Source organism: Trachymyrmex cornetzi, unplaced genomic scaffold, assembly GCF_001594075.2.
Source record: "Trachymyrmex cornetzi isolate Tcor2-1 unplaced genomic scaffold, Tcor1.1 scaffold58, whole genome shotgun sequence".
Classification (NCBI taxonomy): Eukaryota; Metazoa; Arthropoda; class Insecta; order Hymenoptera; family Formicidae; genus Trachymyrmex; species Trachymyrmex cornetzi.
In genome coordinates this window covers 280,941-306,464 of record NW_017299893.1, presented here as the reverse complement: position 1 = coordinate 306,464, position 25,524 = coordinate 280,941, and the positions used below count along the sequence as shown (strand labels likewise).

The following is a 25,524-nucleotide window of genomic DNA, read 5'->3' as shown; positions in this document are numbered from 1 at the left end:
ACGATTTTGTTGAAATATTTAAAAGTTTAACTATTATATACAAATCTGATTATAATATATTTTAGTTGGACTATCAAAATAATTGTAGGACGCTTAAACTGGTTGCTTAGGATGTTAAAACTTTTTGCAGCGTTATTTGCATCATCATCATCTCTCTCTCTCTCTCTCTCTCTCTCTCTCTCTCTCTCTCTCTCAACGTTCTACATAATTATTTTATTGGTCCAATAAAATTATTTTCAGATTTCTAGCTAAATTTTTAGATACAAAACCATTCTTCCCGTGTGTGTAGGTATTGAATAAACTATAAATTGTTAAAAATTTTAAATATCTATTGTGTAAATATAAAAAAGTATATAATATACATTTTATGAAAAATAAAGCCTCTTATAATTGAGATAAATTGAAATAGTTCCAAAAAATAATCTAAAAAATTAGTAAGAATTTTTAAGAATAGATAAAATATAGAAACAAATAAGAAATAACATCATTAAATATAAATTTACGCACAAATAAAAATTTAACAAAATATCATAATTCTAGAAAGAAGCGGTTATATTACAAAATATAATCACTCCAATTTTCGCGTTTGCGAAGAATATAATTTACAAATTTACATATAAATTATATGCGCTATCAGAATAATTAATTAATTAATTAATTAACAGTATTTCGCGATATCGTTAATAACATCGTTGAGAAATGCTCTGAGTAAGAAGGATACTATCGCTAAAAGGTCAGAGTTCACGATTTCCCTGAAGATTAACAGGTATCGTGCAGATCCTTCGAGGAAATACATGTATGTAATCTCTTCCGTGCCAAGAGACTGTAAACGGCACGACATACACGTTATAGTGTTTCCGTACTTGAAACATCTTTCTTTTAATCGAGAATCGACTCTCTCTCTGGCAATGAACTTACTCAAGCAGCGCTAGTGTGTCTGCGGCAACGACGCTGGACAGTCCTTACCTTCTCTCGGTGGCTTGCTTTTCCACGCTCTCGCGTCTCTCACGATTCTCTGGCTATCTCAGCTAACAAGTCCCGATCCGCCAGGTGCACCATGCTCTTCAGATTCGGGATCTTTGTTGGCCTGAGTTCCGTGGTCACAACCATCATCTACTTCACGCCCATACCAGGTAAGTAAAAAGTCCATAGAAGGAAAAATTTTTTAAATCAAAAGCAAAAACGTCTATTTTGTGAAATAAACGCGAGATGAAAGTATATCCTGTGCTTTATTTGTGAGAGCAATTTTCTTTGTTTATCGTGAAACATTCAGTTTATATTTTAAAATATCAGATCAGATTGAAAGATCGTCTTGTGCGGCTACATTTGGTATAGCTTTCTTGACACCGCAATACTTTTAGCAGAAACGGATAAAAAAGTAAAAAAAGTTGCTAATAAAGGAATAACTAATAATGAAAGATTACATATATCTATTTTATTTGTTCTTATCTTGCTTCAAAATTTTTTATTAACGCTTGTGAACTTATGGATTACATTTATTTAGATAAATATTTTTTACTCAGATTTTTATTTGCTCTACTTTTTTGTTGTAACCTATTTAAAATATAAATTTACAAATATAAGTATAATTTAATTATATTAAAAACAAGTATTTAAACAACTAAAAAAATCTAAGTAAAATATAATATTTATCTAAACAAATGTATTCCAAAAGTTCAAGCATTCATTAAAAAATTTTAAAGTACATATAAATTTCATTCCAAACATGATCAAATGTTTTAGTATCTATATGTTTTTATATTTTTGCTTTGATAAATAAATGATGCCTTTATTTCAATTTATTTATGCACTATCCCAGGAAAAAATGTATTATATGAAATTATATAAAAATATATATAATTGTATATTACATATATTTGTATATAATTATATATAAAATTATATGTAATTATTATATAATTATATATATAAATTATATTTAAAGTATGTCCATTTATATACAAATATATAAAATTGTATATAATTTTATATAATTATAGGTATATAAAATATTTTTCTCGAGATATTATCATATAAATTATGTAAATATCTATTACTATTTTATAATTAAATATGCAAAAGAATTCGAATAGAAACTGACAAATGATTTTTTAATATTATTTATTCATGTTATTATTTTTTTAGTTTTATATTTATAATCAGTGTGATATTATAGTTATTTCCAGACTATAATCCACACTGAATTTTATCCACGCTGAATTTTATCCAAAATAAATTTTAAAAGTACACAATACAAAAATATCATAATAAAGATCAATTTTTATCAATATTTTATTATTAAAACAGAATTTTATATCAAAATATAGAAAGTATGATATGAAAGACTAAAATACTACAACCATAACAGATAAACCGCAAATATTCTGACACGCCCTAGATCGTACTTATTTTATTTATTTATTTATTATTTATTTTTTATTTTAATCCTTAGATCGTACTTATTAAATTTAAAATAAAAATCTAGCTCAAGATTTTTGCAATGCAAATGACGGTAACAGAAAGCTCAATTTATGAGCAAATAATTAGGTCAAAAATATAAAATGATTTGTTAGAGTGTGTGTGTGTGTGTGTGTGTATGTGTGTGTGTGTGTGTGTTACTTAGTTAAAATATAATATATAGGAAACATTTCGACTTTAGTCTTCCTCAGTCCATTAAAATAATAAATAAAAGATATTAAATTCACATTAAAAAAATCAGCATTATATATAAATTCGTATGCGTCGACATTAACTATATATTATTAAATTGTTTCTCACATGACTCACAGAGCAGAATATTTTTATTAAAATTATAACACGATTCTTCTCTCTCTTCGAAAATTTTGAGATAAGATTAAAATATATTCAGGTTATGTTTTACTGTTTACTGGTTACGAAATTGTTTACGAAAGATTCCCATATATGGAAAGAAATATAGAAGCTTTCCTATTCCAAAGCACAATATATTTACAAGTTTCTTTTAAGCATGCTTGAAATATTCTGATAGTGAAGAGGTGAATGATCTTAATCAAAATTTACCGTTATTTTCATCTCTGTTACTAATTTCACTGTAAGGATGCTGATTGCTCGAGGCTACATTTCTCGGGTATAACAAGCGAGATAGCATTTACTATACGTCAACTTGACATACTGTACTGTACTGTCATGCTTCTAGACATACCATCAATCTTAGCATTATCTGATGGAAAGCGGGTAAAGAGTATCTTTCTGAAATAGCAAAAAATAGAAAAAACCATTTATTATTATAAAAACAAAAATACAACAAAGATTTAATTATCTAATAACATTTCTGTCATGAATGTATATACAATGACCTCTTTTTCATAAATTGATAGCAATTAAAGAATTTTATTTTTATTTTATGCGTGCAGAATATAAAATATTTCTATTTCTAAAGAAAAAAATCTTGGTATTATTTATTTTTTAAATAATATATAATTAAATAAAATTTTACTTGCAATTTTACGTTTTGTTTATGCGGAAAAATCGTATACCTATATGTAATTATTATTTTTATTTTTACAAGTTTTGTGTGTGTTACCTTGTAAAAGTGGTTTGCTTTCTCATACTCACAAAAAATGCGAATGTATTTTTTTTAGTATGTCAATGAAATACAGCAGTCAATGCATACATAACACCAAAAGTTTATTTTGTAAACACATTTATATGCATTTAATTCTAAAAGTGACTCGAATGCCTTGAATACAAGGAAGTAATTATATTAAAGTAAATTTAATTTTCTTTTATACTCATTATATTGCACAAACCCTTAGCAGTATATCTTTATACCGAATTTAAGTATATTTTTAAAATCATATTTTTATCATTTGGAGGTCATCTTTGTTGAGCATATTTGGATATAAGAAAAAATATATATTGATATATGTACGTACTTGCTACTACTATTGATATATGTACATGCTTTCCTGATAATACATGCATCATAACATTATTCATAGATAATACATTTATCCTTAATTTCATTCCGTAAACAGTACAGCAATAAATTTCTTGGTCAATCCTTTCTAATTCGAAAGGAAAAGAAGAATGCTTTTTGTATGTCACATCCACGCCAGTCATAAATGTTGCTAAAATGTACCAAAATAAAAATCGGGAGTCCTGTGTAAAAGTACAACGCATCGCAATGATTTATACGCTCACACGATTTCGCTTTTCAATAATGTCACTTCCGTTTTAGAGATGCATTTGTTTTAGAGCTGAATTTGTTATTAGTCGTAATGTAACAGTGGTCAAAGTGTCAATACTTTTTTTATAGCTGACTAAATATCTTTTACTTTCTCCTCTTTTATACTCCAAAGCAGTACGTCGTGCCATATCCTTTGATTGCTTGCACCTTTTGACAGCAAATTTCACCGGTGTTTTACTTTCTAATATTTTAATTGTACCTTATAAATCAGTATATTTAAAAAAGTGCTAGAAATTTATAATCTTCTTGCTATAACATTTTACTCACTTGCTAATAAGTCATTTATTTACAATTAGGAGATAAGATCTTGATGAGGTTAGCTTTTTCATTTACGTATAAAATATATTTAAAACTTTTTAAATTACTTCGAGATTATAACAATACTTGAATTCTTCGAAAAATTTAATATTTTAGTTGTAGTATTATAATTATCATTTTAATTTACAATAAATTAATTATATTACCAATTTTTATCGAAAATGATTAAGAAATCTATATATTCTTTATCAGCTTTTCAAACTTGATTATTATAATAAAGGATATAAAATTGTGAAACTGTTAGATTGAATAGATATTTTTTCAACTTTTAATAACTATTTTAAAGATTATTTATTTATGTATATAATAATGTTAAACTATTTTTATTTTAACTTTCCATGATATTTACAACAATTGTAATATAAATTACAAATCGCGTGTAAAAATGTTCCGATTCATGCCAGTTTCTCGTAATAATTTCTACACGTTTGCTAATCAAATACACAAATTGTATAAGAAATAATTAATTTGTATGAAAGATGTATTGATTAATTATGTCGACAAAATGCTATAATTATACTGTCAACTTTTATTTATCGTATTATTTGGGTAATGAATAAATGAGCGTATATAATTTCCGTAGCTTCATCAATGATTGTATCGGGATTTATATCGCATATTTTATAGGTAATCGATGTATCATATACAGTATACACATACGCGATTGTGTATTTGCAAATATTTGGTGATGAATCGATCGTCCCGATCAGCCTTGTGTAAATGTAACTCGCACACGAAACCATTCATTTCCTAGAAATTGTATTAGCGAAATACATATACGAGATGCTTGTATTTAATGGATTGTGAAAAGTACGAGAGATGCTTTTCGTCAAATTAAACGAGTGAAAGCGTCAATTATTACACAGTAAACGTGGAGTTTTTCTGTGTACGAAGCCGTCCCAACTGTTGTGATACACATATTAACATTTCGAGAGTCTTATTTCGAAAATTGATAAATAACAAAAGAAAATATTTTGTTATCATTAGATTGAACATAATGCAGAAAATGTGAGAATATTTGCAACCTATATAGGCTTTGTATATAGAATTAATGTATATACTTATATAGAGTAAATAAATTATTTTATATTGTAACTATAATCCTCCGCTGGCAAAATGAATTTTAATTCTTCCGTTAGTAATAGTTTTTCTACACAAAATATAGATGATGTCTTTAAAGATCTCAGTTGCGAAGAGATAAAATAGTTTATTCAACTGTGTACATTAATTCTACATAAAACTTGTATAATTGTCATGTTTATAATTGTTATTGCTATGTTTTTTCTCTGGGTATATATTCGAGATTACATTTTCTATATATAAGTACGTCAAAATTATTAATCTCTTTTTTAAATCAAATAAAATCTTGGTTACCTAATGATTCATAGAAAGAAATCAATTGTTAAACGCAAGATACGAAGTCATTAAGTAAAACATTTGTACACCTGAGAGATTTTTACTCAAATGCTGTTTAGCATAACGATTAAAACAAAAATTTATCAAAAAAAGAGAGATACAATTTTCTCCTTGGGATACGTCTTTCACTTTCTCACGTGATGTCTTCAGTCTCTTATTGATGACTTCGATAATTTCACGACTGAGCAATTTCACTTTGAGCAATATTCAAGCAGTGTTACAGTTAAGTTACAGTGAATAATTGCATTACTAACTCTCTCTGCTGCATTTTCACAGGCAAATGAAGACGGAAATACAATATAATAGAGTTAAAGGAGAGATGCCAAATAAGAGAAAGAAATAATGTAAATTGTTATTCATGACTGATTAGAATGCGATTATTACTTACGAAGTTAGAAAGTAATATTTGCTTGGCGTGACGTGATAATGACAACCGTTTTTTAAAATGCCGATTAGATAACTTAATATCATTACGGATCTATGTAATGCAATTTAATGTTATCTAATATGCATTAGATAATAACTCGTAAAAGAAACGTAGAAATTTCACATTTTGCGATATGTTTGCTTCAGTTGTCGTAATTGTGTGAAATATTAACTATCAATTATTGTATTAAAAAAAGTTTTTATTTATGTAACATCCTCCATATCGAGGAGGTAAATACTTAATCGTGGGATAGAGTCTTCAAAATCATTATAAAATTCATATAAAATCTCTATGTATAATCCGATAATTACGTATGCAACCATGAGGAATCATTGTATATTTAAATAAAATCGTATATTTTACCAAATGACTTCATATATAGTGAAAAAAATTATTTGTAATCAGACAAAATCATATAAAATCAAATGAAATCATATAATCAGTGAGACAATATTTCAACTAGTGATTTACCTTCTCGTTTCATATCATTAAGATTACTAAGAGATTAAATTCGGAGAAAGATATTTTAATGTATATCAATTTCAAAGTATAATGAGTTTTCTACAATAAGCCATTAGTTACCACTTGTAACATATACTAGAGATAAGTTAGAATTACATCATAAATCTTAAAAAACTTACATCCAGCATAAATCACATAAGATCGTTACGTCACAACACTTCAGTCAATTAGAAGGGTAGTAGTTCTCAGAGCAAACAATATACTATACATATAATTGATTAGTCATAACTAGACTGCGGAACTTTATGCAAAATACTTAACTGAATGTTTTGTATAAAATGCATATTTTGCAATTTTGTAAATTTACAAAATTGCAAAATATGCATTTTATACAAAACATTCAGTTAAGTATTTTGCATAAAGTTCCGCAGTCTAGTCATAACATAATCTAAGTTTTAAATGGTTTTAAATTATAAAGAAATAGAATTTAGCCATCTCAATGCAGTCAGTGATTACTAACTTATGATACACTACTGACTCGCTTATAATACGCTCTGATGACTTCTGATCATCTGATGTACATATAGAAAAGACGGTTTTACTAAAATATCTAAAAATTAGCTGGATACAAATCTGGAAATAATTTTGTTGGACCATCAAAATATTTATGTAGGATGCTCAAATTGGAATGTCAAAACTTTTTTCAGCATTGCTCATCATGCTTGAAAGTCCTATGCAGTTATTTTGGTCCAACAAAATTATTTTCAGATTACTTTCTGTATCTAGCTGAATTTTTAGATACTCCAGCAAAATTGTTCTCTGTGTATTAATGGCTTATTATAGAAAGCCCATTGTACTACTCGTGTCTTTATAGATTCACACGACTATTAGTCTTCGAAACTGATCTTTCCTTTGTCTACTATCTTTAACATGTTTGTTTGCAACATGTAGAGAAAATGCTTAAATTGTTACGATGACAGGAAATACAATCGTTTTCTCTATTGTTTTGTATGTTATCCGTAATTCATTTCCGCAAAGAGAAATGCAAAGCAATGTCGTTTTCACAAATTTTCATTTTATTTAATCTTTGTAAGCTTAAATGGACTAACATATCTTAATTAGCTTTACTACATTTGTCATTTAATTCTTTTGCTTGCTATACATCTATAATAATTTTTAACTTAAAAAGAATTCGATTGTTTAAAGAAAAGAAGCGGTCTTGTTTGAAAAAAATTTAAGATTTGATTGAAAAATGGATTTAGAAAAAAGAGGCATTGCATTATAGGTAATAAATTTTATTACAATTTTCATGATTTCTTTCTTTTCTTTTCTTTTTAAAAAATTAATTTTTATTATTATTATTTTCTATCAATTCAATATATATTTCTTATAAGTTTTGCTTATATCAATTGTATTTAATTTTATATTTCCAGAGTTTTATAAACACTAATATCTATATATCTCTTTCATCTTTCCTTTTTTTCTTTGCTACAAAAGGAAATTGTTTAATATTGATTTTATATCTTAAATAGCGCATAAAGAGAAAAACTGTATTTATATTACATACGTTTTGTATATACATATTGTGATAATTTGAATAATTCTTTTGATACGATGTTGTAACAATTTTCGCGAGCTATACTTCCGCTTAAATAATCGAATTTATCGATTTCATACCTTCATCTGAGTTTATTATACAGATACATTTAAAATATCCGATTATCTTTCTCTCTAGAAAGTTTCGCTCGATCGAGCAACGATGTCGCAATCTCAGTGAATGACCGAAGAAACGCAAGCTTAAGCGTATCCCGTTAAAGCGAAACGTTACTTGTTTTCCATATAGTAGCGTGATGACTGTTTCTGTCCATCCACATAAGTAAGAGTGGAATCGATTGGGCATCAGTGAAAGCGAAATCTATACGCCGGCTGGACCAGCATGAAGGAGAAAGGTCGGGAGATGAAAGTGTTCGCGTGGTCGGCTGATGGAGATGGAACCCGGGGTCTATAGTGCCGGGGATGGTAGGGGCCCTCGATCACAGGGGGGCCCGCTGGCGAACTTTCACTCGGCGTTACACAGCCTCTGACACATATCTCGGGCATACAGGTCGCCTTATGTTTAACACCACGTAGGAAATGCGAGGCGTTGGTACAATCGCGGGGATATGTGTAAAAAACCGGTCGGCTATACGATCATGGTCCTTGGTCTTCGAGTACCTGGACCACCACTGGACGAGAGAGGGAAAATGATACGTCACGATTTGTACGATCGCGCTTCAACGAAATTGGGCCTCCTCGTTAGTTGACTACCGGGTGCGCGACGATATCGGCCGTTACACGGCGGGTTCATGTATCGATAATTGACAGTGGTGCAGTGATTTATGAAAATCATTTTGTTCCAATCATCCTTAGGCATCTTTAGGACATCATTTCGCTTCATTTTTCGATTTCATTAGCCATTGATAGAAAAATATCTGGTCACAAGTGTTGTTCCGATTCGAACTCATCATCGAGCTGTCATTTACAAGACATTCACTAGAAATCGATTCATACAATTATATTTAGATATAAAATAACTGTTACTAATTTATTATTAATTATTTCTACGGATAAAACAAGATTAAACCGCGTGTCGCGAATAAAAACAGCTAATATAGAGACAAGTTAAATAGCAAGTGACTAGCACTTTTGGAGAGACTATTTTCTATTCGCAAAAATGATCAATAATTTTTGCTAAGAAATTTTGTAGAAAAGCTGAGGACATTTGTTACATTAAAAGCTAAAGAAATTTGCTGCAGCTAAGAAGATGACATGCATTTATTTTTATGTTAATAAAAATCAATCTCAAAGTAGTAAAATAATGTACGGCAGATGGATGGAGAGATCAATATAAAATATAAAATGAAAGATGCCGCGTTGTCATTTATCGCTTCAATAATTTCAGATCGATCGATTAACTTATCCGCCATCAAACATATATATAGTTATAGTGATTTTTTGCAATAATGTAACAGGCAATTTATATTCGAGAGAGGAAAGGTTTTGATATCATCAACTTTAATAATCATTTTTACGTAACAAAATATTTTTCTATTGTTGATGACCCTATTATTCGATGCAATCTAAACAAACGTTGGTAGTAACGTTGTAATTTACAAGCAGTCTGGCATTTCCATGTAGCGAATGCTCGTAAAATATTATCGTGGATATTTTTATTACAACTTGAGTGCTATTTTGATCGTTATTTTTTTGAGAGTCCACTTGTGAGTTCACCTGCTTTAAATAGTTTTACGCGAGTAAGCGAGACTCAATCCTCACAGCGTACGTAGGCATACTTAGCTTCAGTCATAAGGCAATAAGGAAGTGAGGAGGAACGTTGAAATAGCGAAAGGGAGCGGGAGAGAAACGTCGTTCCAGCCATGAATTTCGGAGTCTCGGTGTTCCTATCAGTCTACGACGGGGAGTGCGACTGTATCCGCGGTTTCGTTGTGTCGGTTCCACGTAAATGTCCGCAGTGGTGCAGTGACATAAAGATCTATATTCTCCCTCATATACGTCTTCTCGTTATGTTTTTTTTGCGCATGATCGTTAAGGATACCTTTAATCGTGTTTCTTTTTGTGTTTATTTCTTTCTATCGCGTTATTTAAAGACATACGCTGCTTTCTGATTGATAACTTCCCGCGTGTTGCGTAGTCATTAACTGCGGGATACGTTGCACCGATCACCTATTGACGCAAATGTGACTTGCGTTTTATAACGGAAGACTACATATGTAGAAGGCCAATGCTAAAAAAAAAACGGAATAAAATAAACTGCAGCGACGCAGTGCACTGATAGTTGTAAATTAAATTGCGCACAAAATAGAATCTCTGACTCAGATTTGAAATATTTTCTAGATTTTGTATAAATACAAATTTTATTAAAAAATCGTAAACTACTTTGAAATTAATTAACGGATTAATATATTCAACAATTATTTATTATACAGAATTTTAATAATATATTATCCTATACTCTATGCGCTATAATGATTCGCTCCCGTGCATCAAATAGATTTCTGTGGTGAAATTCGTGCGTGAAGTGTGAATAATGCTTTCGATCAGGACTTTCAGATATGTGATTCTGCATGTCAGACGCACGATCGGATTACGACACGTTATATGAATGTTATACAATAGATTAGATTGGTTTCTACATAATACACTTTTACGTGACTTTTACGTGATAATGACCTAATCGGGAACGAAAGCAATCACATAAACGTCCCTGACCTTACTAGCTCTTCTGATTTTCCTCTATTTATTTGTAAAATAGAGATATTTGCGCGCATTTAAGAAAATATGATTGCTATTTGTTACATTTATCATCATATATACATCTATTATAAAATCTTTCAGTGATCTGTCAACTTGCAATTATAACCGAACGAAGAACTTGTAATTTGAAACAGTTTTTAGCAGTTAATGCGTGATAAATAGCATTTGATAAAATCAAATATGTGATTAGTCGCGGTGAATAATCATCCGTTAATTCTGTCTTTTCAAATATAATCTTAGCAATTCGTTCACAGTTGTCTCATGAAAGTTGATTGATGAACGGCTTGTTTTAAAGCCGGGACCAGGAAGGAGTCTGCCTAACGAGAACGAGGCAAGCAACGAGGCAGACTCGACTTTCAGTCTCATCTGTATAAATGGATACTCTTCTCTTTTCAGAGCCGGTTTCCTCCACTGACGTTTTCTCCATCACCATTTTCTAATTCTTGACATCGACATTTGGTTCAGTCTTCAGCAAAAAATCATCAATCCAATTAAAAAAATTGACTCTTATTAATAGAAACTTATGATACCTTGACAATTGATTATTAAAAATACACACTCGCTACTTTAATAGCGTATGTTCACAATTTTCGTAACTTAATCGACGCATATATGTATGTTTTATAAAAATTAATTGTTCATCCAAAATCTGTCAATCTTTAAAGCTCACAAGGAATAAATGCCGTCACCTCTTGTTATCGTCGGATAACAACGTTGGTTGGCGATGTATTCTTCTAAATCTGTTTCTCATCATGTGACGACACCGACTACGTATATTTTACGATGTCTGGTGGTTGTCACTATGATCGTCGCTGCGGCCACGTTTTTGCATGTTAACAATTATAGGCCCAGTAAGTTGAAATAATTAGTATGTAAAAATTAAACGCGCCGATATATTTAGCCTTGTGCTTCGTATAAGTTTGATAATCTTTTAATTTTCTCTATTCAAACAGTAAAAGTATTGAAATATATTTTTATAATAACGTAAGAAACTGAATACATGCAGAATTTTTAATAAGTAGCTGAATTTTATTATCAATTAAAAACGGCTTAAATCATTTTTTTTTCTAATGATAGGGATCAGCTTTTCTATATGTTAGCGATAATTTGTAATAATGTGCAAAGTGCATTTATGTTCTTTCTAATCTGCGCAACGACTCCGATGTATATGCGCATCATTAACTTTTCTTTACTATATGGCACTTTCTATGCAGTTTGGACTTTCATCTTTACAGATTGTCGGTTTGCATTTTTCCTCCGATTGCCGGGGGCAAGGAAAATTGTTTTCTTCGCTTCGAGTATAAAAATATTTTTTCCTTTCTTAGCTCTTTCTATCTTTCTTTTTCAGAACAAACATTCCTATCCTGTGACAGACCATGTCATCATTTGGATTGGCCTATGATCTGTCGAGTGAAACTCACGTTAGAAGTCTTCCAATCGCTCAGCAAGTAAGCCAGAAATCACTTAGTTATGCCTTACATCTGTCTTATGAGAATATAATATCCGTATATTCATGATATAAGATACAGGAAAAACTTTGTTACGAACACTGGAAAAAGAGTGTGGTTGCATTAATTGAAATTTTAGTTGAAAATGAACGAACCAGAATTTCCTGGTTGAATCCATTATAATATTAATTGAGATAACCAGAATACTAATTAATTTGAAAAATTTCTGTTTTGTTAATTTTCAACCAGAAATTTTTCTCAGCAAAACGTTAAAAGGCATATGATCCATTTTGTTCTTTACGTGTTTATCAAATAATTATCACGCTGATTATCACGCTAATGTCGATAATCGAAGGTGTTTTAATAACTTAATAAATTATAAGCGAATTATAATATTTTTATCCTTTTATATTTTTATTTCTCTTATATTTCTCCCACAATTAAAAACAATTTTTTAAAAGATTTTTTTGAAATAAATTTTTTAATTAATTCTTAATTGCTTATTTTGTTTTTTATATTTCTTAAGAAGAAATATAGTCGAGAGATATAGTTGTATTAATATTTATGAAAAATAGAAAAAGCGGCAAACAAATCGGAGAAGAAAGATTAAAAATTAGACAAAAATGCCTTATAGGAAAATATTACGAAATATTGCGCAACGTTGATTTTCTATAATTTTTGTCTTTATTTTATAAAATATTTTTATTATAAATAATAGCATCTTTATTATATTAAGGTTAACGTGAAAAGTCACATTAATTTATTTGCTAAATTTCTTACCGAGAAAAATACTTAAATATTCGAAAAAAAGATGAACTCATAGGGAAAGTATCTTTATATGTATACCTAATAAAACACGTTTCAGATCGTAATCGCCTCACGCGAGGAAACTACGATCTATTTCTCTTCATGTGCGTTTCATGATATGATTACAGAGTTCCTTTTTGCGATTGCAACATCGCTGCATTGCATTGTAAAGATTTTTGCCGTTGTTACGTTAACCAATGTAGCAATTATTTCAGCATAACGCTGCAAAAAAAACGGTTTCGAGCTCGTTGATATAATAACCGTTATGCAATTCTTAAGCGTTAACCGATGTAATACGAAAGACTCCTGTGATCAGTCGTGCGATGTCCGTCGAAACCGACATGCAAAACAAATCGCGTTAGACACAGGACTGTGTATTTCTATCAAGAAGATCAAATCGGCATACGGTACCTCATACCTATTACCTGATAAGCGCAAAGTTAAAGGATATATCAAGTGTACAGTCTCTGCAAAAAGTGACTGAAATTGAAAATTTATATTTTTCATATAAAAATGAATAAAGTTAGATATGAATCAGTTTAATAAGACTATTTAAATTTAACAATAATATAGTTTGAGTGAAAATTTTTTCATTTTATCTTAATTAGTTTTAAAAAATCTACTTCTTATTAAAATAATTTTTTATTTAGATTTTAAATTGTTGCCAAACTTTTTATATTATTTTGAAATACAGTATTAAAAAATCTGTAATTTTTCATAACATTTTCTAAAAAATTTTACTAAAAAATATGTGTAATAATATATCTATAAATAAATAATATAAATAATTCGCCTTATTCCACCTTTTACAAATCATGCAAATAGTCCATATAATTATAAGGCTAATTGCCTTATTCAATTGAAACATTGTGATCATTAGATTGTTTTTCTTTAATTGCAATTTTGATTTATTTTCGTGCGTTTTTAAACATTTTAAAAGATCAATGGCAAAACAAATAGATAAAAAAAGCTTTTTTTAGAAGTTTTATTTCGCTGATTTGTTTTTGTGCATTGATAGAAGATGGTATAACAATTCCATTTATTCCGTAGATGCTTGTCTAAAAAACAGATATAATTGCTACATAAAATACACGTCTTATTTACGTTACATGACAGTTGTATTCGATGTTTGCTTGATGTATGTGCTTTAGACATCAGAATTACGACTTTACGACATTTCTTATAGATCATGTGGTGACTGTCCATTGAATCAGACGGCTTGCTTGGCCAATCATTGCATTTCCGCGGATGGACAGAGACGAGGTATACTTACGGCCAATCGTCAAATGCCAGGACCTAGTATTCAGGTACGACCTCGATATTCAACCACCGATCAATAGTCTGAGTGCATCACACTTATCGCCGGGAATTCAATGAAGTTTATTGTAAAAGCGCAATTTGCTTACAATATTGCTCGCTATTTTTCTACACTTTCCCTCTCTTTTTAATTAAAACATGTTCCATAACGACTTATTCGCAAATTAATAAATAATTGAAAGCAGGAGATACAAAGTTATTATATTTTAATGCTTCAGTGGATGCGCATTAAGTAAATTTTCCATATTGTTTTGCTATTTTATGATCTGAGACACGGAAAATTTCATACAAAAAAAAATAGTTTTTTGTTAAAGGATTAAAAAAATTACCTGTATACAGATCTGAAAACAATTTTTGAACTATCAAAATAATCATGTAGGACGTGTTCAAATTCGTTGCTAAAATATTAAAACTTTTTGTAACAAATTAAATTTACTAAACGTGGCTTAAATATACAATATATGTATAAATAAAAGAGTAAAAAAGCCACACGCCAGATGTCGTTAGCGGCAGTCATATATTTAAAAATTACTTATTTAATTATTTTACATACTAAAGATGGCCACATCTTGGCCGAAACGTTTATGTTAACTTGATGAATTTTTAAATATATGATTTTCGCTAACGACATCCGGCGTGTGGCTTTTTTGCTCTTTTATTTATATTTTTGTAACAAAGTTTATGCTTAAATTTTCTACGTAATTATTTTGATAGTCGAACAAAGTTATTTTCATCAGATCTAAATCATGTAAATTCTTTAATATAAATAAATCGTTCTTTCTATAGAATTTGGCCTGATGAAAGTGAATATTATCAAACTAAATCTATAATTAGTTATTAATTAAACTCATGAATAATTCATTTTGAATTTTACATCAAAAATCGAGATATTAAATTAATTTGGTAGATATTATTAAATTGATTAGTAATATACGATTAATTCCACAATAAGAACGTCTTTTTACTATTATCATTGCTATAATTTTAGAGAAATGTTGAATTAATTATAGGTATGTATATAATTAAATTCATATACAGAGTCATGCATCAGTTATCGGATGGCTTCGTCAACATCAATATGCCTTCATTTGCAATCAGTAATTCGTAATTGCATGAAAGTGGATGTTTTATCTCGTGGTAAAATTAAATGTCGTGTGATGATTGAGACACGTACTCAATACTCTCGGTAATTGATTACACCGCATGAATATAGGAATAATCTCGAGCACGTACCTTATTTAACTGAGTGAACACTTTGAAGTGAAGCGAATTTTGCTAGGCATCTGATTGCTCTTCTTCGGCCGCAAATATTTCGAAGCTTTAGAAATGTTGATTGAAATTAAGTACCTTTTCTCGGAATCAAGTGGTAATTACTTCTTTTAGTAGCTTTTAATAAATCTTCTATAATGTTTTATATAATATTCTTTAATATACTTTTAATACATTTATTTTTAACGGAGGAAAAAGGTCAACGTATCAGTAGCCATGCTATTAAAATCTAATATTTGAACTTAAAAGCATTTAAAAAAAGAAATAAATGTTATGAACTTCTCAAAATAATTTCTCAATTAAATTTCAGTATTCGAATATTAAAAAACATGTAAAATTAAAAGGAAAACAAGAATTTTTTGATATAAATGTATATGAAGCTTTTAATAGATTTGTTATACGGAAAGAACAATTTTACTAAAAGATATTAAATTTTATCGAAGGCAGATCTAAAAATAATTTTGTTGGAAACTCAAAACTAGTTGTTGAAATATTAAAATGTTTTGCAGCATTGCCAATCATGTTTCAGATTCTTACATAAATTATTTGGATAGTCCAACAAAATGAATTTCAAATCTATATGCAGCAAAATTTTACATCTTACAGCAAAATCATTATTTCCGTGTACATATACATTTAATGTATTTATACCATCGTAACGATGATTTAAAGTAAAAAAAATAAAAAGAAACAATCTATAAAGATAATTTTAAAACACATTTATATTATACATATATCTGTTACAAAATACATTTATATTATGTATTATATATTACATATCTTCGTATTGCGATTAAATATAAATCAAGTTTATAATTACGTGTTCTTCTTTAATTCAATTCGAAACTATCTTTTTAAACATCAATTCAATTAGGCATTAATTTCTCAATGTGCATTACGATGCGATTGTTAAAAAATTTCTTTTAGATATTGTGCGATTATTTTATTTTGCATGATCTGATGTCGGCACAATCTTAATCAATGTCACAGTAAACATATCTAGATCGACTTTTTTTTAAAATTAAGTATCTAATTGCGAACTTTCATACAAGTTTACGTTTTTACAGGTTTGTGAAAACGATATCCTAGTGGTGGATGTAATAAATCGTCTTCCTGGTAAAGCAGCTGCGGTGCATTGGCGAGGACAAGCGCAAATGGAAATGCCTTACATGGATGGCACTCCGTTGGTCACACAATGTCCAATACCAAGTTACACCACTTTTCAATATAAATTTCGTGCTTCCATACCCGGCACACATCTCTGGCATGCACATGCAGGTTGCTAGCTAATTGTTATTTACGTTGAATGTTTCATGAATCGCGATCGAAAAAATTTACAAAATTAATATAATAATAAGTATTTATTGTGCAATGTGTACAAAATTACAAATATATAATTAACATTTATATACTTTGCAATTTATAATATTGCTATTGAATTAATTAAACTACTAATACATTTGTTTAACGTATTTAATAATAAATTAAAGCTAAATTTATTTATAAAAATATATTTTCCCGAATTTTAATTATCTATAAAGTTATTTATGAAATTCAAAATTAATTTAAAAATGTTTTTATCTTCAAGTTATTTTACATTAAATGTAATTATACAATAATGGATTTAATGATTCGTGCAGATATTCATGATATGATTCGTGAGTTGTTTTAGATTAAATATAATCAATGAATTTAATGATTCGTGATATTGATACTAGCTTTATATTATCAATTTATCTTTGATTATTAATTATTAATTATGATTTTTTTAAATTGTTTGACTGACCTGTTTTTTGAAAAAAAATGTTTTCAGGAGCCGATGTCACGGATGGCATTATCGGATCATTGATCGTGAGACAAGCGGACCTTCGAGAACCTCATCGCGCCCTTTACGACATCGACGATCCCAATCACGTAGTCCTGGTGACCCAATGGCAACATTCGCTTCCGGAAGTATCGTTTAATCAGGGTTATTTGAAACCAGCGATTCTTTTAATCAATGGGAAAGGTCGTCAACCCAACGGACCCGCAGTTCCTTTAAGTTCATTCACGGTCATTCCAGGACGACGTCATAGATTTCGTATCGCTAATGCCGGAGGCGCTGGTGCATGTCCGGTGACGCTTTTCATCGATGGCCATTCGTTTCTCTTGATCGCGCTTGACGGACATCCTATAGAGCCACGACAAGTCACATCGATTACTCTGGCTAAAGGTTGGAGTTTCGTTTAATTTCTTCGTAATCGGATCTCTGTACAATCCTTATCGACATGCGACATGTCGATACTGCATAAAAAGAATATTTTTGCTCAAGCATTTAGCAAAATAATTATGTAAGAAGCTCAAGCTGCTTGCGTTCAGCAGAGAAAGCAGCTTTGCAATTTGTTGTAAAATTCTTTAATATGATTGGTTTATATACTTAGACCCAGTGAGGAACTAAGGGTAGGATCAATCATATTAAAGAACTTTACGACAGTTGCAAAGCTGCTTTCTCTGTCAGACACAGCCAATATTAAAACTTTCTGCAGTGTTATCGTCAACGCTTAAGCAGTCTACATAATTATTTTGATGGTCCAACAAAATAATTTATTTTCAGAACAAAATTATTTAGGTAAATTTTTAGATACTCTATCGTTTTTCTGTGTACATTGAAAAAAAATTTCTTAAATCTAAGTAATATTTTCTTGAATAGCACTAAGTAAACACTTCCTTATTGCAAATAAATGTTTACTAAACTTAAATATATATTATTTGATTTAAATATGTTTCTTTTTTAATAAATGTTTATTTGCAGTAAAGAAATATTTAATTAATATTATTTAAGAAAATATTACTTAGATTTAAGAAATTGTTTTTCAGTGTAGGTTTAACGATTTTTTGATATTGTCAGGAAAATTGAATACGTTTGATCGAAACGCCTCCACAATTTACATGCTTCATATTTTTTCCATTAAGGAATTGATTGCGTAAGATTATAGAAATATTATATAGACACAAAAACGTAAAAATTTTGCAAAAGTCTCGCAAGTTATCGATTCTTCAGTTGTAATTCACATAGCAAGTGATGACATTTATTTTCTTAAACGCTTCCACTTTCAAATGTATCGGATCTTAAGTAGAACGTTCGCTCGTACGTTCTCTACGTTTACCCTTTGAGATTTACAAGAAAGTTAGGATCTTCAATACTATAAGATCGATAGCCTTAACTCTACCGTTGCTCAAAGCAAAACTTCATTTCCCGATTTCTCACGATTTTCATCGAATACGCTGAGACTGATGAATAGTCTTCAATATTCGTTAAAGGTGAAAGAGCGGACTTCGTCCTCAAAGCGAGCAAACGCATCGGGTCCTACTGGATGAATGTGCACACAGCGAAAGAATGTGGAACGAGCACGATAAATGGCGCAGCGATGCTCAACTACAAAGGCAATTCGGAAAATCCTGCAGCAACGGCGGAAGTTATCGATCAGCGTGATATCGACGAGATAGGAACAGACCGGGTGGCCGTGACGACGAATCCTACCGAGAAATGCGGCGACCGAGAGAATTTATGCGCTATGGATATTCAAAGTATTCGTAAAATCCCGCAGACCCTTACTAAGCCCGGGACGGACGTGACACTGTATCTACCGATTAATTACAAGATGCAAGCGACGGAACTGATAGGTGTGTAAAAAATTAATAGGAGCCCCTAATGGGAGTGAAAGTGCGAATTAAGATGCAATCGGGATGTAATTGCACGGGGCATTAATTAACGCGGGCAGGCTTGGATAAAATTCTGCCTCCTAAGTTTCACCGCTTTTTTCATTCATCATATTAATCATGTTATATTCAAATCCGGGTTATTAAAATTTTGCTACCGAGTATACTTCGTACGTAATAGCGTATCTGGGTTAGAAAACACTTTCACCATTATCAAATATTACTTTTTTTTATAATCACAGAACTTCTTTTCGATTAATTTTTTGGTGGATTGAGAATTTATTTATTCTCAGGTTTAATGTTTTATATATGTATATATAACATTAAATCATTAAACCTGTTGTATATATATAATGATTTTTTGTATTAAAAACTTTTTAAAGTTTTTATATAATGTAAAAAACTATTTATTATTAAAAATTCAAGATAAATTAAATTAAAAAAAAAATACGAATATATAAACATGTGTCACTCTTAAATTTCGGCCAATTTGGTTGAAATGAAAATGTTACGCGATTTTATTAGCTTAAGTATTTCATGAAAATATTAAATTGAGCGAATAAAGAAGCTGCGATGTATAGGGTAAGCTGATACAATTTCCAACATAATTCTGAAATGAAATAAGATTTGAATACAATTTTCGAGGTTCAAGTTTTGTAATCCTGATCTTATTGTGTGGAGAGTACTAAAAGATACCAAACAGAAGAGAACCAAACTAAAACTAAAAGATCAGATTTTATGTCCTTCAAAATCGTACTACTTTATTTATTAATTTCTCATAACTATTACTAAACAAGGCACTGATAGTGAAACTACATTTTCATTAAGCTCTAGAGAGAACGAAGATTTATTTTTTGAATCTTACAGCTGTTCCCAAAGATTTTTTATAATTCATTATTTTGTTATATTTCTTATCTCAAAATATAGTACTATTTCAATGCCACTATAGTGGCTTTCCTGTAAAGATTAATCACTTTACAAATGTCGTAATAGTCATCTTTATATAATCATCACCTTTTCATACACATGGAGAAGAAATTTCCTAACGCTCGCTTCGCAGTGCACATCGAGAAAACGGCGTAATTAAATTGATAAAAAGACTATATGGATAACTTTAAACTAAAAAAGAGAAAGAGAGAGCGATGTGTGTGCGATATAAACTTGATTATTTAATCGCAACGCGAACATCTTTCGTTTTCTTCAGGTAACAGTGGGACGGAGACGCGAGTGTTGAATGTGAACAACGTCACTTTCACATTTCCGCCGTCACCGCTGTTGACCCAAGGTGGAGACGTGTCCCCGGGGATGCTGTGCACCAACAAGGATGACAACGAGGATGATCTCAATGAGAGCAATGAGACCATGTCGCGACGCCGATGCCGTCAGGTCGGCGACGTCGGCGCTGATGACATATGCGAGTGCGTACACGTGCGCCACGTGCCGCTCGGAGCAACTGTCGAGATTATTCTCTTGGACCAAGGTAATCAGTCTTATTTGAACGTAATTAAAACGCAAATGCGATTAGCTCGCAATGTCGCGTGTACATTATTCCTCTCGTGTACATTTCTAATTAATTTAAGTTGTCCGCGTTTTTTATTTTCTCTTCCGTTTCCATTCAAATCTTGATGTTCGTCCAGATTTTAATGTGTAGAAAGCCTAAAGAACACGGAAAAAAAGGTTAGTTGCAGCAGCAAAAATTTGTGGTAGCTAAATTCCAGTCGTAACATATGGATACCTAACGTCGTATCTATGAGGTCTAATTTCTATTAGCTGTGAGCCTAAATATTATCATTGTAACATACAAGCATTTCGCTATTATGTCGATCTGTTAATCATTGCAGCAAACGTTTCCTGTGTAGCAGACAATTTGGTAGCAGTACAGTTTCAGCAAACTATATTTAGCTGTGGTAGAAACAATTTTCTTTTATACGGACATATTCGATAACTATGACAACTAACTTTATGCTGCTAAATAAATTGATCTGTAACAGACATGCATACTTTGCTGTCACGTTCTTATATTAGCTACAGCAGCAAATCATTTGTATGTAGCTGTTGCAATTTCAGCTAATTAGAATTAGCTGTAACCAGCAACATTTTTTTTTCATGAAAGACACAGGCAATTTTATGAGAGGCTTAAAGAGTTTTCTTTAATTTTCTTCCTTTTTTATCGGTATTATATATATTTCTCTTCAATGATAAAAATATACCTATAAGATAACACAAAATGTTCTACGAACATCTTTAAAAATACAAATAATCTCGGAATATTTGAATCGAACGTTTTATGAATATACATAGAATGTTTTATATTATTATTTGTAATAAAAAGAACATTTCTAGAAAGTTCTACAGAATATTCGTAAAGTTAATGAATTGCACACTGCGCATGTGCAGTTTATTAACTGCTATCAACTAACTGCTTTAAACTGCTACGTACTAAACTTATACGAACAAGATCAAACCCACATATAAAAAGACGTAGAATATTTTGTAAAAGAGATTACATAAAATATTATATAGTTTTTTATAGAATATTTATAGTTGTGTCCTTCGAATATATCATCTATATTTGACGGTATTTTAATATACATATCTTTAGAATATATAAATATATTTTTAGTATATAATATATATATTTCAAAACATTTATAAAGTTTGCATACTATTTGGCTACATTGAACTATAATTAAATAATCCCATATTCAACAATATTGTACGATTTGGCAAATTTGAAAATATACTAAGAAAAGGTCAAAATAATTTAAATACATTTTTAATGATTCTCAGCATTTTATGATTAGAGATAAGAAAATAATTCTTAAATCATCAAATACTCATAATATTGAACTTTAGTCAGAATCTTTAATTAAGACAATGCAAATTAATACGGAATGTGACAAGGTTACTGCAGGCACTAATTATTATGCTATTCGTTTGAAGGCATACGGTCTTCTGCGTAATATTGTACAGCGTAACTCATTAATTTAATTATTACATAGTCCCTCCAAGCACATGCTTGGGGATAATCTTACAAAATGAGTGAAGCAGCATGTGAGAGAACATTAGCAGCATAATAGAATTTACGACCCCGATATCTCTACATCTTGTATTGGCTGCGAAAGCTAAAGTTATTGATGAAGGCTCTCATCATCATAAATCACTTTTGATGAGGGAGGTATATATTATTCGCTTGAAAAATATTTGACGCGTCATTGCGATTTCTTTTAAGACAATTGCGACAGCCGGGAGAAATCCCGCGTCTTCCTATAACAGCACGTGGAACGATTGGTCTCTTTCATAAAGCTTCTCAATTACACGAAACTAATTTCAGCATCGACTATCGGTTCGTGATATTTCTCGTGAAATTATCTTCATTCGCCGTTTGTTCAAGGACCATTTTTTACACGACGCAGGTTTTTTTTATGGATTTTCTGTTAGACCCGTTCATGCTATAAACATTTTTTATATAATTTAGTATTGTTTGTAATTTAGTAGTTTTATAATTTATATAAGTCAGTTATTACACTGAGAAAAAAATGCTGTTGATTCAATTAAAGTCTATATTACGGGCTGTCACTAACATAAGTGATTAATTCATGTATATATTTTATTGACATAAAAGCTTGATTATTGAAATAATAAGTTATGCCTTTATGTCAATAAAAATATACATGAATTAATTACTTATGTTAGTGACAGCCCGTAATATAGACTTTAATTGAATCAACAACATTTTTTTCTCAGTGTATATACCTATAGTATCATAATGTAGTTTGATATCATAAAATAATTCAATATTATTAAAATAATTTTAACTGAAGTCACGAATAATAATAATAATAATATAAATAATAAATTCGGCAATGATTTTTTTGCTACGAGGAATTCTACTCAATTATAAAATTATATTATCGTTATAGGTTAATCTATTATTTTGTTATAGGCGGTTTGGATGATCTAGTTTATCATCTACACGGCTACAGTTTTTACGTGGTGGGCGCCCGACAATTTGGGCGAAGTGTATCACTGCAAGAGCTGAAAAAACTTGATGAGAGAAGCCAACTGTTCTCGCGGAGTCTCGATTGCGCATTAATCAAGGATACCATCGTCGTGCCTAAGTTTGGTGCAGTGGCACTGCGATTTAAAGCCGACAATCCAGGTAAACCTTTTCTTTATTAAACTGATACAAATACTTAATGTATAAAATCTCTATTCAAATTCAATTGCTAATTGGGTAACTTTGTTTAGCAAATTGAAGATAATTCTATTGTTAAAATATACGAAGATATTAGCAATTGATGGGATTAGATTAGAAATAAAGAGTTCCTCGCAAACTGAATTTCAAACTGTATAATAAATAGCAAAACTTTTGACTTTAAATTCAAATCTTAATTTAACTTAAAACCGCTAATCATTTTTTTTTCTCGTTTATATTAGATTTACAGAACAGAATATTAAAAATATGTGTATATAATACAAATAATTTTAATGATACAGTAATAATACCAAAATAACTTCTCACTAACACCGAAAAAAATAGGAAATTATTAAATTGACATCTTTCAGTTTTTAACAGAGTGTCATCGGCGGTTTTGGTGTTAATAGTTAATAGTTAATAATTAAGATATCTAGGCCGGTATTCGTAGTCAGATCTTATATTCAAAACCGTCTTAAGTACAGTTTTAAGAAGTCACGAACCAATCAGAGGGCCGTATTAGCAGACATTACCTAAAACAGTCTTGAAATAAGAAGGAACTATTAAATACCACCCATAATATTTTTATTAATTAAAAGACCGACCTAATAAAACTATCAACTTATTAACTCGATATAACTCTTATTTGACTTGATAGGTTATTGGATGTTGCGGGATGAGCACGCAACCGATTGGACTCGTGGCTTAGATGTTATCTTGCAAGTTGGGGAACCTAGCGACATGGTGGCGCCGCCACAGGATTTTCCAAAATGTGGATCTTTCGTTGGACCCGATTACTTCCTTATATAGACTGCTTAATCGTTAAATATATAATTGTATATAATTGTATATAATAATAGCGCTTCGAATAGAAGGTATTTTTATCGTTAAATAAACTTTACGAATTTTTATGAATAAATATTCATTTATGTTCGTTAATCGTTCAGAAATTATCGACCACTATTTTTCTTGAAAATCCGATTATCGGGAAAATTTTAATTGAATGCCAATCTGTTTACAACTTCTCCATTTCTAACTTCAAAAAACTTTAAGGATATATTGATTTATAATTTAGTTATTAATCAACTATTTCAGGGCATGTGCAGTTTAACGTATAGCGCAACTTCGTAATTTTCAACTTTTAATAACCGACTTAAGTAACGTATCATCATGATGAATCATCCCAGAACTGAGCTCCTATCACGTGACTAGTTGGAGTGGGTTCCGATTGGAATTATTCCGTTTTTTTACTCTTTAAATTTTTTAGAATAGAATCTCACAATAAAAAATAAAAATTAAGCCAATCTTAAAAAAAAGGCTCGATCAATTATGAATTTTTAAGAGTGAGATTTCATTCTTCAAAATTCATTTAAAAAAATTTTAGAGAGAAGAAAATAATAGAAATCTAAAGAATAATTGAACAATTTCGACCGAAATCCATTCAGAACACTTCCGTAATACACATGATCATGGTAGAAATATTATAGAATATTTCTACCATGCACATAATCTGTTTTGGATACTATACATATATATATAATATGCGTAATCCATGCGGGGTACCTATCATGGAATGAATCGGAATTCATTCCGACGTGTTCCATAATAGGTACCCTCAACA

At 30.1% G+C, this 25,524-nt stretch overlaps 1 protein-coding gene across 3 annotated transcripts; it reads left to right on the top strand.

Annotated features, from left to right (window-relative positions):
* The first annotated feature begins 939 nt into the window (after positions 1–939).
* On the top strand, positions 940–24,737 carry LOC108766405 (laccase-4). 3 transcript variants are annotated; one of them, XM_018515684.1, is made up of 10 exons: positions 10,946–10,965; positions 11,461–12,016; positions 12,514–12,613; positions 14,607–14,727; positions 17,074–17,284; positions 17,820–18,218; positions 19,307–19,669; positions 20,910–21,185; positions 23,652–23,867; positions 24,562–24,737. In XM_018515684.1, exons 2-10 carry the CDS (start codon positions 11,890–11,892, stop codon positions 24,711–24,713), a joined length of 1,965 nt encoding a protein of 654 aa, XP_018371186.1. In that variant the 5' UTR covers positions 10,946–10,965; positions 11,461–11,889; the 3' UTR covers positions 24,714–24,737. The 3 variants fall into 3 exon arrangements, with proteins under 3 accessions (XP_018371188.1, XP_018371186.1, XP_018371185.1); XM_018515683.1 differs by lacking the exon at positions 10,946–10,965 and having other exon boundaries at positions 10,972–11,740; positions 11,831–12,016; XM_018515686.1 differs by lacking the exons at positions 10,946–10,965; positions 11,461–12,016 and adding an exon at positions 940–1,133 and having other exon boundaries at positions 24,562–24,736.
* The last annotated feature ends 787 nt before the right edge of the window (positions 24,738–25,524 follow it).

Excerpts from the sequence above, each read along its gene's own strand:
- LOC108766405 (XM_018515684.1), top strand. The coding sequence starts at position 11,890 with ATGTATTCTTCTAAATCTGTTTCTCATCATGTGACGACACCGACTACG. Across the intron at positions 19,670-20,909 it reads GCAAGCGACGGAACTGATAG|GTAACAGTGGGACGGAGACG; the intron begins GTGTGTAAAAAA and ends CGTTTTCTTCAG. Across the intron at positions 23,868-24,561 it reads ATTTAAAGCCGACAATCCAG|GTTATTGGATGTTGCGGGAT; the intron begins GTAAACCTTTTC and ends TTGACTTGATAG.